Genomic DNA, 18,383 nt, shown 5'->3' with positions numbered 1-18,383 from the left:
GTATCATTTTCTACAATTTTGTCCTCCAGGGGATGATGGAAATCTATTGAATCAGACATTACAATTACGTGTTATGTTAAAAAATATTTTGGTTTCTAGAACTTCATTCTGTGGTCACCTTAGCCTGGGACCATCACCACCATCACCTCTTTCCTTCTCATCCATATGGACTGTGTGACTTGTTTCTAATATTTTCATAATGTTTTGCACACAGTAGACAGCCCCAATGTTTATTGAGTAAAATCCTCAGTAGAAACTATATGAATTTATAAATTAGAGAGAGCTCAAAAACAAGAGAAAGAGAGATGGGACGTTTGGCATCTGAAAGGAAATAACTTATTTATACACATACAGTTTACATCATCTAGTTTCTCTGTAACTATTTATTTCATTTATTTAACAAACAAGAGTCATTTCTACGACAGCAACTGCACCAAGTCAGTGCACATTCTCAGTGTGGGGAAGGGGGCGGGAGCCTGTGGCAGGGTGGGGGTGTGGAGAGGGCGCGGTGTGAGTTCTGGGAAATCCACTGCTCGCTGTTTCACAGATCTCCATCCAGAAGTCCCATGGACTGAGTGAGAGCCACCCATCCTCCCTCATTTTCCTTCTACCAGAAAGATGCAGGTTATGTTTGAGCCACAGAAAATCACAGGAAACTGGCAATATATCAATGAAATATTCCCCCTTTCCACCATTTTAAGAATTGCATTTTAATGAATGCAAATTGGAGATCAAGATGTAATCTCTTGCTGTGGTTAAACTCTGCCCTTGGAAAACTTTAACACGAACTCCAAACATGTTTTTGAGACAGGATTTGGTCTTCGCCAGAACTCACGCTAAGGAACAAATGGCTTTATGAGCAAAGCATAATGCTTTTTAGAGCTTTCTCTTCTTCTTTAATTAAAAAACTTCTTAAAACTAGGTTGTTGTACTTCCAGAGTGGCTTTTTGTTTTGCAAAAACTGCTCTCTAACTAGCTCTTTTCCTATATCCAGTTATTTCAAGCCACTCTCAAAAAGCACCCACTTAGACATTCCCTGGGCTGTTTTAGACTGCAGCCGTGTGCCTCTAATTTCCATATTCAAATCCCGTGAGATGGCAGAGTCCCCGGGGAAAGCTCCAAGGATTTGAGGGTGAATCCTGAGTGTTTACATTTCACTTTGGCATTTTTGATTAAATATGGAAACAATACATTAATAAGAGAACAAACAGTTATTTTTTATTGACTATTTTATTTGTCGATTAAGGCAGTGACTGACCAATTAACAAATGTGGAATACTATATTAGTTCACTCTGAGGATTAATGAGAAATCAAAGATTCATGAATATTCTTCTAAATCAGAACATTCTGACTCTCTCATTAAGGCAACGTTATTTTCTCTATAGGTTAATATAAACTATAAAACTGTGGACAGTGTTTCATTAGTAGCTACAATAGTAGCTGCTCACCAATTATTCTTTCTTCCTTTGCTTTGCTAGATACTCAGGATCTGTCTTCTGAGCAAACCATTTCCCGCATTCCCAGCACTGCCTAGAAAAAGTGAGAGCTCACTTGGATGATAGAAGATAATAAATTCTTATTCAAGTAGCAGTTACTTCAAATGAAAGGCTGTTTATAATCTTAATCCTTACGAGGATGAAAATTTTATTGTTATTAACAAAACTCAGACTTGCCAAAGCACCCAGCAAGTGAATTTTTCTCCACCTATTCACCTGTTTAATTTATACTTCCCCCACCAGACGATGATGATAATAACATCAGATAATAGAGTATCTGATGTTACTCTAAATGCTCATTCAACTAATTAAATCCACAAACTAATCTTATATAGATTATTATCCCCATTGTATGGTTTAGGACAATCATGTGCAAAGTGAAGTAACTTGCCACTTATATAACTAGCAGATAAGGGATTCAAATCTACGTCGTCTGACTACTAAGCCTAAACGGTTACTTTCTTATATGATGTAGGATATGTTTATTGATAATATCCAATTTCTCAAAACATATGGTGCAGCTACATGGGGGCAGACACCTGGATATAAGTTGGAGGGTTACATGCATTCTCAGTCATGAGGTTCATAAAATATTACAGTTCATGTATTTTGACTTTTTATTTTTACTTTTGATTTAATGTTTGGGAATCATATATACAACTAGATAACTAGCACAGACTACACCAATTTCAAATATATTTTACATTGTTTGTTAAGGCTTATTATGTTTATACCCAGACTTTAAAAAAAAAAAAACCACACGGCATATCTTTATTAGAATAAAGTTTATTAGAATTAGCTTATTAGATCAATTGAGGAAATCAATAAGGCTGATCTGTCCAATATAACAGGCACTTGCCAAATGTGGCTAAGTTCATTAATATTAAAATAAAAGAACAATCCCAGTTTTTCACACAGCCACATTTCCATTACTTCATAGGTGTATGTGGCTAGTGGCTACTGTGTGTAGAACCAGGCAGATCTGGAACATATATGTCATCAGATCAAGTTCTGTTGCACTTTATTAAGGCTGTAACTTTAGTAGCCATTTTCTAAATATTTCAAATAATAGTGTACTATTGGGATTCTGGTTCAAAATGTTGGACTAAGTACTTTCATAGTCTCTCATCAAACCTAGGACTTCACTGAAATTACAGTACTGAAACCCCAAAACACATATGACTTACGAAGCGAAGCAAAGGAAGCTGAGGGGCACAAACAGCAGAGAAATTTCAAGAAGTGTATTAAAGAAATAAAATGTAAGGGTGAGAGTTGAAAGGAGGCAGGGGAAATTATATATAATGAAATGACTGACAGGCTCTGCATGTCTAACCTGAAAGTGTGACAGGGATGGGGAATGACAAGTGGAGACTGAAAGCAAAAGAGTTTTTCTTGTGAAACTATTGTACTGGCCAGCAACCCTGTCCCCCTCCCTTACCTTTTGTGGGCAGCTTAGCATCCTTTCTAAGGAAATGCATGGATGGCTGGGATAACCTATGGGTAGATAATATTAACAATACGATATGATGCTATCCTCATTCTGACACTTGAGGAATTTGCAGTTTAACAGTCCCATACCTAGCATTCTTTGCCTTGCCCTACATGATGCTCCAATTCTATTCCAGGCTAAGACTTGGTAGGAATTAAAATGATTCATGAAACAGCCCAGGAAGCCTATAGCAGTCCCCAGTCTTTCTCCCTTAAATATAAATGGAAAAATTAGCATCACAAGGCATATCTTAAAAATCAAAACATAAAAGACCAAGATAAATCTCCAGAAAAGCTGATCCTAGAAGAAAGAGATAAAGTAATACAAATAAATTTAAAAATTCCAAATGATAGACTAAGAGAAGTTGAAAATATACCTAAATAAGAAAAGTATGCCATGAAAATAAAATCAGAATATAAAAAGAAGTTACCAAATACTTTAAAAATATGACTTCTGGAATTAAGAATGAAATTATTGATTAAACAGTAGATTCAATGGCATTTCCTAAAATGCCAAACAATAAGACAAGTAAAAGAAAAATATGATTAAATAAAGGAGAGCCTTGAAATCCCTTTACAATGTCCAATGTTTAATTGACAAGGTCTTCAGATGAAAAGGTAAGAGAGACAGGGAGGAGATTACTGGAGATTGACAATGCCCAAGTGCTGGCATTGTCTAACATACATCATTACACTGAAAACAAACACAGCTTATTACATCTCTTATGAAATTTCAGGAGCAAAAATGTGTGTAAAGAGAGAACAAATATAAAACAGGTTACTCACAAAGAAATTGGAGTCAAACTGCCTTTAATCTTCTTGTCAACAACAATGGGCATTAGAAGACAAAGGGGCAATGTCTTCAAGATTCTAAGGGAAAAGGATTTTCAATGTAGAATATTGTATCTAATTCAACTATTCAAACACTAAAGAAGTGATTTAAGTGACCTGTACGTTTAGGCTTCTTCTTTTTTGGAAGTTATAAAGGAATGCATTATACATGAAGACTTAAGCCAAATGAATTCCTAAACTTGACAACAAGAGACTCAACCCCAAGAGAGTTGGAACAACCCTATAGGGTGACAGGTGGCAGTAGGCTGAGTAACCAGGGCAGACAGAGCAGGGAGGTTAAGGGCTCAGGGTATGTCTTCGGAAGGTAATAAAGTGGCTTAAATAGGTTAGATAGAATAATTGAAATGTTTCAAGAACTTAAGGGAACTCCAAAATCTCACAATAAATGGAGAAAAGAGAAAAGGAAGGCAATTAGAAATCTAGGAAAACAAAGATCTATAATAAAACATGCCCTGGCTGGTGTGGCTCAGTGGATTGAGAGTGGGCTGTGAACCAAAGGGTTGCCAGTTCAATTCCCAGTCAGGGCACATACCTGTGTTACAGGCCAGGTCCCTAGTGGGGAACAAGTGAGAGGCAACCACACACTGATGTTTCTCTCCCTCTCTTTCTCCCTCTCTTTCTCCCTCCCTTCCCTTCTCTCTAAAAATAAATAAGTAAAATCTTTAAAAAATGAAATAAAACACATATGGTCCAAATGTAAAACATTAAAATGTAAAATATGAATCACTCATTGAGTCTGGGAGAAAAGTCATCTTTCCATCTTGAGTCTAGGGCCTTCTCCCTACCAGCGACTCGACAGCTGCCAGTGAGATCTCACAAGGTGTAACACACCCTTGGATGGAAACAGATAGCTAGAATAGTCCCATAGAAACATTAGAGTTTATATTTATCATGGGATAAATATAGGATATCAGTCATTTATTGAGTACATGACCAAATGCATAATAGTCCAGGCTTATAGGCAAATAGATACACGCAAAGTAGTTGGTAAACACTGATGTTTACATATCAGAACACCTTTCATACTATTTCATTGCATTGTAGGGGTTGTCATAGCATTACTTAAAAATGGATTCTGACAACAGCGACCATAGCATGATGGCATGATGTCTTGGTTGACTTGGCTGCCATAACAAAGTACTATAGATTTTGTGGCTAAAACAACAGAAATTCATTTTCTTATAATTTAGGAGTCCAGAAGTCTGAGATAAGGTTTCCACAATGCTCATTTTCTGGTGCAGACTCTTTCCTTGGGTTGCAGAGGCAGCCTTCTCACTGTGTGCTCACATGACCTCTTCTGTGTGGGGATGTAGAGGGGGTGGCAGGGAGCAAGCTCTTCGGTGTTTTTTTTTATAAGGGTACAAGTACCATGATGAGAGCCCCAACTTCATGGCGTCATCTAACTCTAAACATTTTCCAAAGACGATCATTTTGCAAGTTAGGGCTTCAACATAAGGCTTTCAGGGGGACATAAACATTCAGCCCATAAAACACAGATTTAACATTTTCATATATCTATAATTTTAGAAGAAAAATAATACTAGCATCATTTTAAAATATGGGACTACTTAAAAACTAGTATTCTGTGAAACACAGTTGGGAAATGATATTTTAGCATACAATATGAAAATAATCAGAATTAAAGGTTCTCCTATGAATCTTTTAAAATTATTCTTAATCAGGTCTCCCCTTGATCTCCATTATTGAATTAATAAATTTGTAGAATATTCTGTATACATCTGCTGAAGTTTCCAAAATATGACTTTCATTACAACCTTGGACCAACTATTTTTGTTAAACTTGAGAAGTAGAATTACTTTCATTACTATGTTATTAAATAGTTTGTTATTGGGAACATGCTGAGAATAATACTTTAAAATATAAAATATTAAAATATATGTTGGAAATTGATTTAAGATAATGTTAATCTATTTTTAGAATTCAATATCTTTTGAAGACTGATTAGAGATTTAAGATATAATTTTAATATTAGATTTTTATATACTTCAGTGGGCAAAATACATTTACTTATAGAACAGTATAAATTAAAATAATTATTGAGGTTATAACTTTGTATTAAATAATGTTTTTGAATTAGACTTGTTCATTACTTATTAAAGTGCTTGGCACTTACATATCCTTTTATGCTATCAAAATTGTAGAGGATTGATTCTGCTTACTGCTATGATCTTATTAATAATTAATAATAAAACATACTTAGCAGAAGTACTTCCTTATGAAGAAGATAAACAAATTTAAGGGCATGCCAATTTACTATCCATTGATAAATTTATTTTATAATTTACTGTTATAACTGCTTTTTCTTTGACCAAGATAGATATGCTACTCTATATCTAACCCTTGGATGTTCATATTTCTATGCTGAGGGTTCCTAGCAAGGTATATATTTGAGGTCAGGTTCCCTTTGACTGGGATCCTTCAACCTGTAAACCCAAGCCTTTTGTTAATTAGTCCTTTCTTATAATAATTGTCTTGTTCTTTCTAGGAGATGATGCCAGGGAGGCAGTTAAACATGGTTTGAATGGGATCTTGGTGTCAAATCATGGAGCTCGACAACTTGATGGGGTGCCAGCCACTGTAAGTTGCATCAAAGGCTGAGATTGCTTTTTGGATTTCCCATTTCCATCACAGTTCTATCTCTGTGTCTGCTTCTTCTCTGCACATGGTTTTGTGTGAATGCTTAAGGTAAAATATATGAGTATGTGAATATATGAGATCTCAGATTTTAAATTTAGTGGCACGTAACTACCTATGTTTGATCATTAATTAGTCCAATACATTTATTTGCAAACTTAAAAAGTTAAATAATAAGTCATTTGTGGGCAGGGATTATTCTTGTATTCACAGGTATGCTGATAAGTATAAAGTAAATGGAAATATGAAAGAAATAATTATGCCATAGCAATCCAAAGGATAGGAGCTAACAGTTACAGTAATTGCACAAGGCTTTAGTGAAGTTTGAGATAATTGGTGTAACCATGACAGGAGGTCAGGAGGAAGGAAAGACTGTACTTGCCTGTGGGTATGGGGGTTGACAACCTGTAGAGAGATGGTGGATGGCTGGGAAAGGAGATGGAAATTGTATGACCCAGGTGAGGGGAGGCAGGTAGGCTGCAACCCAGATAAATTCATCAGAATCTCTGGGGGTTGTGGGGAGAGGCACCAGTAATTCATAAAGCTATCCAGGTGATTCTGAAGTACATCTATGGTTTTTATACTGTACACACTGTGCTAGGCAAATCAGAGTCGAAAATCTAGATGTAAAAGTAAACTAAACTGGCTGGAAGGTGTGGTACTGAGTTAAAAACTATAAAGGAGAACAATTAATCCCAAGACCAACAGAAGCACTGGGGCAGATTTTAAAATCAAGAATTAGGGGCCCAGATGTAGATCAAAGTCATGGAGACAGACACATATCCAGGAGTGGTTTTTAGGCCTCCATGATCCCGAATAGGGTCAGGGGCTGTAGGTGGGGTGGGGCATTAAAAAGTAGTTCTTTCCCCTGCTATCCACTTGTGGGGACTTTGCCAAAATTCTTTTGGGTGAAGTGAGGATTTTATTATTACCTGTCACCTCTGCTCTGTCCCCATGTGGACTCCTGTTCTTACAGGTGTAAACTTAAATATGGGGTGGGAAAAAAATGGGATGTGTTTGGGAATACTTCCAAGTAATTCATTTGGTTTGCACTGTCTGGTTGGGGTGAGAGAATCCTGGGGAATCCAGTATGCCATCCACAGGTAAGGGAGGAGGTTCTTGAATATGATGAGTCATTGGATATGCAATAGAAGCATCTCGATTTAGCAACAGTGAGTCTTATAAATTGGATTTTGGCATGACAGGAGGCAGGAAGATCCATGTGCTAGCTTGCCTGGATAACTATGACAGTCCAGGAAAGAGGGAAGCATGACAGGGCACACACCTGAACTGTGACAGGGCAGAGGGAGTAATTTCCACTCCAAACCTCAGTTTCCTCATCTTTTAAAGTTCAAACATCATTAGATTATTTCTTTAGTGCCTTTAAACTTCAACATCCTATAGTCTGATTATTATAGGCAAAGTAAGCTAGCATCATGTAACAAAACTAAAAAAAATATATTTACCAAACAATGTGGATGGACTTTATCTAGACTACCTCTGAACTGTACCAACACATGTATCAGAATCACTCAGTCATCATTATTATAGTGAATGGCTTTAATTGGGATGACCAGTTGAACTTATTCAAACAACTTGGAGTAGAGTAGAACAAATAATTTAGTCATGTAGGAGTGGATTATTGTTTTATTGAGCTAACAGGTTGATTTAGCTAAATCCATAGACAGTTGTGTGGGTCTTAGAGCAGACTCAATGGCTACAGGGGAATATTGGGCACACATACCTGTACTCACAGTTATTCCTAAAGCACTGATGGTAGGAATGAACTTGCCTTTGCACACTGTAGAATTACACTATCAATTTGTTTATTTTATTTTTTAGAGGATATTTAATTTTTCATTTATTGGTTTTAGAGAGAAAGAGTTAGGCAGAGGACAGATAGATAGACAGACATTGATTTTTGTTGTTCCACTTATTCATGCACCCATCAATTGATTCTTATATATGCCCTGACCAGGAATCAAACCCACAACCTTGGCTTATTATGTCGATACTCCAACCAACTGAGCTACCAGCCAGGGCTTATACTGTCAATTTAAATCATAAAACTGAAAGTTTTCCACCCTTTCCAATTCAGCCTTCTTTATAGAGACCATATTTTTAGGTGATATTAAATGCTGCCTGTGGGTAAATAGAGGTGGAGAGTGAGGAATGTTCTCTGTGCAGGGAGAAAAAGTTGGTCACAGCTCCTGGCTTTTTTGCAGATTTATACCTCTCTTATGTATGAAGACACAGACTTAGTGTGCGGGCCAAATTAAGTTTGTTTTCTAAAAATAAAATCTAAATCTACTGAAATCAAATCTAACTAGATTTTAAGGGGAAAATATCTAAATGGTGTGGTTTATTGCACTCTGGCTGAGGGAATATGGAAACTTATCTAAAAGGGCTTTTGAGCTGTGGTCTCAGAGACTTTTAAGAAAAACAATGACCCTCCCCTTTGCTTGCTGTGTGTAAGAGAGGGGATGCTTGCTTGAGTTTTGCCTCATATTTTAGAGTAAATTTAAGGCTGGTGATGGTGAGAGAAATATGAAAAAGGATTCAGTTTACATGATGATGTTTTCCTCCCACTATGTGGGTTTTGACGTAGGTGGCAAAAGGCTTGAAGAAGGCTGTGGTGTAGAACTTTTCAGTAGATACACAGAAAGACTTTCTGTCCTGCAGATTCTGTGACATCATAAGTCAAAGTCAAAGAGGCTTAGTGTGCGGCAGAGTGATGTCATGAGAGGAGCACTGAAATAGGAGTCCAGAGTCTTGGGTTGAAGTCCTTGTCTTGTTTTGTCAACCTGGGTAAGCAAGTTGCTTAAAGTTTTCAGTCTGAGCTTCTTCATAGTGTTTTGTTGATTGTAAAAACAATGCAGCTTGACTCTGTGATCTGCCCATTTCTATAAACAGAGTTCCCTTGGATGGGGAAATACTTATCACTAGGAGTCTTACATCAGTTCGTCTTACTACCATGCTATTGAGAACGACTGCCAGACCACTGTTCTACCCAAAAGGAGTTAAAGATTACATTTATATCAAGGCCCTTACCATCAAGGAAATCATGTGACCAAGATCAATATTTAAGCAATTAATGAACAATATGAGAAGAGCAAATCTATTTCCAAAATCCCTAGTACTGAACATCTCAAATTGAGGTCTAAATACAGATTCTCCAAAACCTTTGAGCCATAGCAGAATATTTTTTTTCACTTTTGTTTTGATGCTAACTGAACCCAAACTACTTTTAGCTTAAAATTATATCTTTTTTTTTCCAGTGAAAATTCTTAACTGCAGAACATTTTCATAAAATTAGTTTCATAAAATTTGGGTTGCTGAGTCATGTGTTTCCAAAATTGAGTCCTAGTGCCTCTTCTATGAGATCTAAGAGATTTTATTTTCCCTTTTAAAAGGGATTCATGCAATTCTGTCTTTGAGAAACACTTGATGTATCAGTTAGCTTTTGCTGTGTAACAAAGTACTTTGAAACTTACTGGCCCAAATTCCATAGCCATTTATGTATGTCACAATTTTGTGAGTTGGCAATTTGGCCTGAGTTCAACCGGGAGGCTTTTCTGGTCTTGGCTGGGCTTACTCATATACCTCTGTGGTCCACTGCTGGCTCTACTTGGACAGGCTGCTGTAGAATGACCTCAGTAGGGTGACTGACAGCTCTGCATTGTCTCACACCTAGCACATTAGCTGATCTGGTTCTCATGAGGTAGTTGATTTCCTAGAGAGTTAAGTGCAAGCATGCAAGGTATCTTAGGATCTAAGCTTAGAACAGACATGTTATTGCTTTTCTGATGTTCTGTTGGTCAAGGGGTGAGGAACTAGACTCTTGTGGCCACATTTCTCCCCTATGATGGGGGAAGCTGAAATGTCACATTACAAGGAAATGAAGGTAGGGAGGGAAATAATTGTGGCCATTTTTGCAATTGCAAAGAATCAGGGCTTGCCAAAATGGGCCAGAGACTTTCTACATGGGCTTAGCAGAAACTCCCCAGGGATGCCTGGGGAAGTGTGAGGAGCAAGACAAAGAGCAAAGGGTTTATGGGCAGTGGCCTGGACTCTGTCTACTTTGCTTTTAACTAAAGCAACTCTGGTTTTATCTGCTTTTATGTATGTTCAACTGCTTTGGTTTGAAACCTTTAAAAGGTTCCATGTCTAAAATGTCAGAAATTAGGAATATAATAATAGATGCTCTAGGAAAGTAGGAAGGGGAGAGCCCCCTGTGAGTGGGAGTCTGGGAGGGCAGGGAGCAGACTAGAGCAGGAACAGGGAAGAGGAGTCTCTGCGAGTTGGATTCATGTGTGATTCTTCTTGCATCTCTGATGTTTTATTTTCTGATCTTTTAAACCACCTGGCATAGTGATTTGAATATACCAGGTCCTTGATGAGGGGGATGAATGAAGAATAGTATATTCAGATCTGACCATATTTTTCTGTATATTAACTCCACTGGAGTTAAGCCCACAGCTAGTTGTCTAAAGAACCAGTAAGGAAAAGAAAGCTGGAATGAATGGTCTCATAGGTAGGTAGCAAGCTGAAAAGAAGGCAGCATAAACTAATGGATTTGGCATTTACTTATTTAATCTCCTCTGATCAGAATTATTCTCTGAAATACATGCCTACCAAAACTGCAGTAAAGGGAAAAAAATAGGTGGAGGGAGAGGAAGGATAGAAATCCTCAGCAACAAATAGCAATAGAACATCCCTGTCCACAGACGTATGAGACACAAATCTGGGTTCTGCTTTATAACACAGGATTTACATTTTAAGCATCCTTAACAGTTTCCTTTTAGGCCAGGTTGGGCATGGAAATAACCTAAAGAGGTTTGATTTGCATGACATTGGAAATGTGTATTGAACCCAAACTAGCTAATATTTTTCTTTGGTTCTGGTTTCAAATGGGGAAATATGCTTAATTATAGCTTGCATCATCCCTTGGAAATTGTAGCATTTATGTGTTGATGTAACTGGCCTGACTGTAAGAGGAGGACTATGTATAGGTAAAGGGGCACATGTAAATGGATCCAGAGCATGTTTGTCAAGTCAGAAAAGCCAAAAGGAAAAGGGGAAAATCACATTACTTGCCAAACATTTAGGGGCCGCATGCCAAATGTTGCCTTCACTTCCTCCAAATCTGTTGCTGGGGTTGGTTTTCAGCCTTTTACATAAAACTCTTTTAAAGTTGAGCCTCTAAAATTTTAGGGGCGAAGTGGGAAAGCCTTTGAGTGATTTCAGCACAATTATTTTGAGGAAAACTACATTTGAATGTGTGGTAGCCTTTTCAGTGTGTGTTTTGAATGGGAATTGGATTTAATTTTAGACTTAAATATGTTGTTATGAATATGACTAATTCCTACAGATTTTGACCTATGGATCACCTTGCAATTGCTTTCTTTCTCAAGTGCAAAGATTTACATCAAAGTAGCCGACTGTGTCAGCTATTAGCTATTAACTATATTGGCTATTAGCCAACTATATTCACTATTGCCATGTGATGGTATAAAACAAGATTCCAAACTCAGTGATTTAAATCAGCAGTAATTTATTTCCTTGAAACTCTGTGTGAACTGGAGGTCTGCTGGTATGGACTTGGTTCTGGTTAGGTGGCTGTGCTCCCAGTTTGAGGTCCAGCTGGGCTTGGCTAGGCTGGCTGTGCTTCCTGACTATTTATCCTGGGACCCAGCTAAAGGGGAAGCATTGCCCAGGGATTCTCCTCTCATGGCACACACCACAGGTACAAGAGAAAGTCGAGACCCATGACACTCTGCCACCTCTGCTCATGTTATTGGCCAAAGGATGTTGCAGGGCCAAGGTGAATGTCAAGGACTGGGCAAGTGCACTTTTTTAAAGCAGGAAACTACAAAGTTGCCTTGAAAAATAAGTGGGTTTAGAGTGGTGTGAACAATGATGCAAAATATCAGATCAATCTCTGTGAGGATCTTGTGTTTTCAAGTGATGATAAAAGCCCACCATCCATTGCCAAAGAAGATGAGGGCTTTCAAGGTGCACATGGTCAAATTCCTTTAAAACAAGAGAAGTACTTTCATGGAGAGTTCTCTATGGCTGGAGGCAAAGTATGTTGCACAGGGAAATCAGACACTAAGTTTTTCACCTAGCCATATTTGTATTTTTATACATCACTGCTTCTACTCCCATCTGAGCATGAATGTTAGCAATTGACTGTCCATGAATAAATAATGTTCAGAATAATTTATATGAGCAAGATACTTAATTTACCTTTATGTATCTTATAAAGAATAGCTATAAAAGGTCATCAAGTATTTTGAAATTGTGTTTATATATTTTTTAAATCATGACCTTTGTATTTGAATATCAGGAACAGAAAAAATATCATGAACCCTGAAAGAAAAATAAGCCACTTCATTCCAAGTTTAGTTTTTTGGTGTTTTATTCTCTAGCATGTGCACCTTTTTTTTTTAATTTCAGGAGCGATTTACTGGTGATTATAAATCTACCTACCTTGTTTTACTCTGAGCCCTAGTCAGATGGTCAGTGGGCTGTGGAGGCTGAGCTGGATAACAATTTTTCATGCAGAGTGTCATCACATTATTGATCTCCTCTTTCTGCAGATTGATGCTCTGCCAGAAATTGTGGAGGCCGTGGAAGGGAAGGTAGAAGTCTTCCTGGATGGGGGTGTTCGGAAAGGCACTGACGTGCTGAAAGCTCTGGCCCTGGGAGCCAAGGCTGTGTTTGTGGGGAGACCGATCATCTGGGGCTTGGCTTCCCAGGTAATTGGAAGATAAATAAATAAATAAATAAATAAATAAATAAATAAATAAATAAATAAATAAATAAATAAATAAAACAAAGGTAGATAACTCAACGGTGAAATGAATACATGAAACAAGACAGAATGACTTAACTAAAAGATCTGTATGTTTCACTTGCTTAGGGAGAGAAAGGTGTTCAAGATGTCCTGGAGATACTAAAGGAAGAATTCCGGCTGGCCATGGCTCTGAGTGGTAAGACTTGTCATCACAATTGACAACTTTCTTCTCCTCCAGTGGTCATTAAGCCATGCTCCTTGGTGGAGAGAAGTAAATTTGAGGGGGGAAGAAGATGGAATCATTTGGATGGGTACCTTAAGGGTGAATGCTACATCATACTCTTCCTCTTTTGTAACACATGAGCCATAAATGTAACTGGTTAATCAATACCTCTACTTAGGTATCTCAGACTCTACCTGTTTAAAATTAAACTGCTAACTTTTCCTATTAAACCTGTTTTACCTGCAGACTCTCTAATCTCAGTTCATGTTCACCCCGTTGTTTCAGGTGCTCAGATAAAAAATCCCAAGTCATTCTTGACTTTTCTTTTTCCTCACACCCTTATATCCACAGAGGCTCCATCTGCAAAAAAAAAGAATCAGAATCTGATCTCACCTATCACCTCCACTGCCATCACTCTGGCCAGAGCCATCCTCATCTCTCTTTACTTTGAATATTATGATAGTCTGTGTATCCTTCCCATCATCTCTCTTCCCTCAGGTATTACTGTCTACCCTTACCTACCTCCTCCTCCCCGCCCATTCAGCACTATGTCTTTCACTTATTTCAGATCACATCACTCTTCCGGTCAGAATCCTCAAACAGCTCTGGGTTTACTCAGAGTAAATGCCAAAGTGCTGGCAATGGTGTGCAAGGCCTTATGTGGTTTGACCTCTGTCGCTCCTATGACCTCAACTGCTACTGTCACCATCACTTATTCCATTTATCTCCCTGCTGTTCCTTGACTATGCCAGACACGATTTAGCTGTAGGGCTCTCTCCCCAGAAATCTACATGGTTAATTCCCTGACATCTTTCAAGTCACACCTGAATTGCACTTCCTCAAATGGTTTCATCCTGACCACCCTGTTTGAAATACAATTTGTTCTCCATCCACTCACTAAACTTCCAATTTTCTTTTCCTATTATTTTTTAAATATATTTTATTGATTATGCTATTACAGTTGTCCCATTTCCCCCCTTCATTCCCCTCTGCCCTGCACACCCCCTCTCACACATATTCCCCTCCCCCCTCACTTTAATTCATGTCCATGGGTCGTACATATAAGTTCTTTGGCTTCTACATTTCCTATACTATTCTTAACCTCCCCCTGTCTATTTTCTATCTACCATTTATGCTACTTATTCTCTGTACCTTTTCCCTTTCTCTCCCCCTCCCACTCCCCTGTTGATAACCCTCCATGTGATCTCCATTTCTGTGGTTCTGTTCCTGTTCTAGTTGTTTGGTTAGTTTGCTTTTGTTTTTGTTTTAGGTGTGGTTGTTAATAATTGTGAGTTTGCTGTCATTTTACTGTTCATGTTTTTTATCTTCTTTTTCTTAGATAAATCCCTTTAACATTTCATAAAATAAGGACTTGGTGATGATGAACTCCTTTAACTCGACCTTATCTGAGAAGCACTTTATCTGCCCTTTCATTCTAAATGAAATCTTTGCTAGATAGAGCAATCTTGGATGTAGGTCCTTGCCTTTCATGACTCGGAATCTTTCTTTCCAGCCCCTTCTTGCCTGCAAGGTCTCTTTTGAGAAATCAGCTGACAGTCTGATGGGAACTCCTTTATAGGTGACTGTCTTCTTTTTTCTTGCTGCTTCTAAGATTCTCTCCTTATTTTTAATCTTGGGTGATGTAATTATGATGTGCCTTAGTGTGTTCCTCCTTGGGTTCAACTTCTTTAGGACTCTCTGAGCTTCCTGGACTTCCTGGAAGTCTATTTCCTTTGCCAGATTAAGGAAGTTCTCCTTTATTATTTGTTCAAATAACTTTTCCACTTGTTGCTCTTCCTCTTCCCCTTCTGGTACCCCTATAATTCGGATGTTGGGATATTTAAAGATGTCCTGGAGGTTCCTAAGCCTTTCCTCATGTTTTTGAATTCTTGTTTCTTCATTCTTTTCTCATTGGATGTTTCTTTTTTCCTACTGGTCCACCCCATTGATTTGAGTCCCAGTTTCCTTCCCATCACTATCGGTTCTCTGCACTTTTTCCTTTATTTCACTTCATTTTTTTTCATCTAAATTGTGACCAAATTCAACCAATTCTGTGAGCATCCTGATCAACAGTGTTTTGAACTATGCATCTGATAGGTTGACTATCTCTTTGACACTTAGTTATATTTTTTCTGGAACTTTGATCTGTTCTTTCATTTGGGCCATTTTTTTGTCTTGACACACCTCTTATGCATGAGGAGTAGAGCCCTAGGTGCTCACCTGGAAGGGGTAACCCACGTTGCTTTGTTGTGATGCAGTATGTGGGGAAGGGGTCCAAGAGGGGACAGTGACACTTGCTCTGCTCTCTGCTGGATTTCAGTCACTTGCCCTGCTTCCCACAAGCAAATTGGGCCCTTCTGGTGCTGATTCCTGGGTGGGTTGGCCTGTGTATGATCTAGGACCCTATGAGTCTCTCCAACAAACTCTCCTATGAAGCTGGGAGTTTTTCCTGCTGCCGCCTCAACCCCCATGGGTGTTTTCAATCGGCGATTTAAGCCTTTGTTTCCCCACACTGGAGCTCTGGGTTACATGATCTGACTTGCTCCCCAATTGTTCCTCCCAGTTTATCTGTGCACAATTGTGGGACTGCCCTCTCCACCAGCTGCTGCTGTAGCCTTGCTGGCCAGCTGCAGCCTTGCACACCACCCCACTCCACAATCCAGTGCTGGGTCTGCCAGCTGCAACCTTGCTGGCCCTGGTCCTCCAGCCACCACCTTGCTGCAAGTCCTCTCCATGCGCTGGTCTCCACACCTCCTACCTGTCTGGATGAGTGTATCTTCTTTAACTCCTTGATTGTCAGACTTCCATACAGTTAGATTTTCTGTTAGTTGTGGTTGTTTTTTTGTTTTTAAATTGTTATTGTCCTACTTTTGGTTGTGTGAGGAGGCACAGCGTGTCTACCTACGCCTCCATCTTGGCCAGACGTTCCCTATTATTATTTCATCATTTTACCATAGCACCTCTCACCTTCTATAGATCATCTGTCATATGCTTTACTTTTTAAATTATGTGCATTATGTATTATCTCTCTCCTCTCTAGAATATAAGAGGCTTGGGGCAGGGATCTTGGTCTGTTGTCTTCACTGCAGTGTTTCTAGTGTCTAGAGCAGTGCCTGACACATAAACAGCATTTGCACAATAAATGAATGAATAAATAAGCACCATTATTACTAGTAACTGTTTTGAATTTTATTCAGATTGACCACTAGATGCAAAGAATAATCTTGAGTTAATTATCAACTCCCCCACTTTTGAAGGTAATGAGGGTTTCTTGCTCTGTGATCCATGTCACCCAGATTGTCCCCATGGAATAGAATGCCCAGGATCCACGGTCAGCTCACTACTGTGCAGAGCCTGTGTGGACACAGCCTGTGTGAGAAGAATGCTGTTCTGTGAATCCTCACTATGCATTTTTAATTTGCTACAGACATATCCTAAAAGAGAGCTTTCAGTCACCAACTCTCTATTAAATGTGGCAGAAAGAATACACTCTTTGTGTTAATAAAAATATGTGCCAGTCATTTTGTGTTAAGGACTGTTTAGGTAATAAAAATGGTCTCATGCCACATAAGATTTGGCAGGGCTACCGTGAATCATAAACCTTACATTTGTCAAGTTTTACATTCCTTGGGAAAACGATTACCTGCCTGATTATTATTGCATTCATTTCATATTAAATGTATGCATTATTTTTTCAGGGTGCCAGAATGTGAAAGTCATCGACAAGACATTGGTGAGGAAAAATCCTTTGGCCCTTTCCAAGATCTGACAGTGCACAATATTTTCCCATCTGTATTATTTTTTTTCAGCATGTATTACTTGACAAAGAGACACTGTGCAGAGGGTGACCACAGTCTGCAATTCCCCACTTCGATACAAAGGGTGTCGTTCTTCTCCAACAAAATAGCAATCCCTTTTAGTTCATTGCTTTTGACTTTTCAATGGGTGTCCTAGGAACTTTTTAGAAAGAAATGGACTTGCATCCTGGAAATATATTAACAGTTAAAAAGAAAACATTGAAAATGTGTTTAGAGAACGTCATCTTTTGGCAGGCTAAAGTGCTGAAAAACAAAAGATACCCTTTGGTCAAATTGGAGGTAGCTAATGCTGAGGTGAAAAGATAATGATCTCACTGTTTATTAACCTGCATTGTGTTTAGATTTCCTTAAAACAATGTTCTTAAATTGTAAGCTCAGGTTCAAAAGCATGGACATGCCAGGCAAAAATGGGAGACTTGGATTCCTACCACTGAGTAGGTAGCACTTGACTGAATTGGGATGGGTTGGTGGTAATTTGTGATTTTCTAGATACTGTGTAACACCCTGATCTATGTTATTTCTTTGAATGTGGTTTTCCATTCAGTTCTTTAGTGTCTGAATATTTTGTGACATACTTTGCTTTTAACCAGAAAGAAATAAAGTATTAGCTGGAAAAGAATGTATCTGGCCCATTTGTAACAATATGGAATTCAACCATTTCAACCTCTGAATGCTAATTAGCTCCTTGTTCCCCCAGGCATACCCCATTAATTTTCATACCTCCTAGTTCCTCTTCTTTATTCTTTATTCTTTTTGCTTCTTTCCATTAACAGCCATGTGCAGAGGCAGCAACATTATTTGTGTGGGTCACACCCAATGAAGATGCCAGCCCCTTGTTCAAAAAGGGAGAAAGACATTTTTTTTCTTTCTTTCACAGTTTCTCTTTTATTTGCTATTCAAAGTCGCTCACAGGGCAAGTGACCCTCACAAGTACCTGGGAACCACCCTGTGACAAGCCCCTCGCTCTTCTGTGCCCAGGTCGAGGACCCATGGGGTGGAGGGTGGCCTATCACTGAGCAGGTGGGTGAGCCAGCAGCCAAGAACTCTTCTA

At 38.5% G+C, this 18,383-nt stretch overlaps 1 protein-coding gene across 2 annotated transcripts in view; it reads left to right on the top strand.

Moving 5' to 3' along the window:
* The window catches only part of HAO1 (hydroxyacid oxidase 1), a 51,969-nt gene extending 34,021 nt beyond the window's left edge, over window positions 1-17,948 (top strand). For both annotated transcript variants that reach the window (XM_045833314.1, XM_045833313.1), the window contains 4 exons: window positions 6,344-6,435; window positions 13,095-13,253; window positions 13,418-13,487; window positions 17,213-17,948. In XM_045833314.1, the coding sequence (XP_045689270.1) occupies window positions 6,344-6,435; window positions 13,095-13,253; window positions 13,418-13,487; window positions 17,213-17,283 (392 nt within the window). In that variant the 3' untranslated portion in view covers window positions 17,284-17,948. The remainder of the gene's footprint in view (window positions 1-6,343; window positions 6,436-13,094; window positions 13,254-13,417; window positions 13,488-17,212) is intronic.
* The last annotated feature ends 435 nt before the right edge of the window (window positions 17,949-18,383 follow it).

This window comes from Phyllostomus hastatus, unplaced genomic scaffold (assembly GCF_019186645.2).
Source record: "Phyllostomus hastatus isolate PE091 unplaced genomic scaffold, TTU_PhHast_1.1 phas_contig_17, whole genome shotgun sequence".
Taxonomy (NCBI): Eukaryota; Metazoa; Chordata; class Mammalia; order Chiroptera; family Phyllostomidae; genus Phyllostomus; species Phyllostomus hastatus.
Note: the sequence above shows the minus strand (reverse complement) of the source record. Positions and strands in the feature narration are given on the sequence as shown.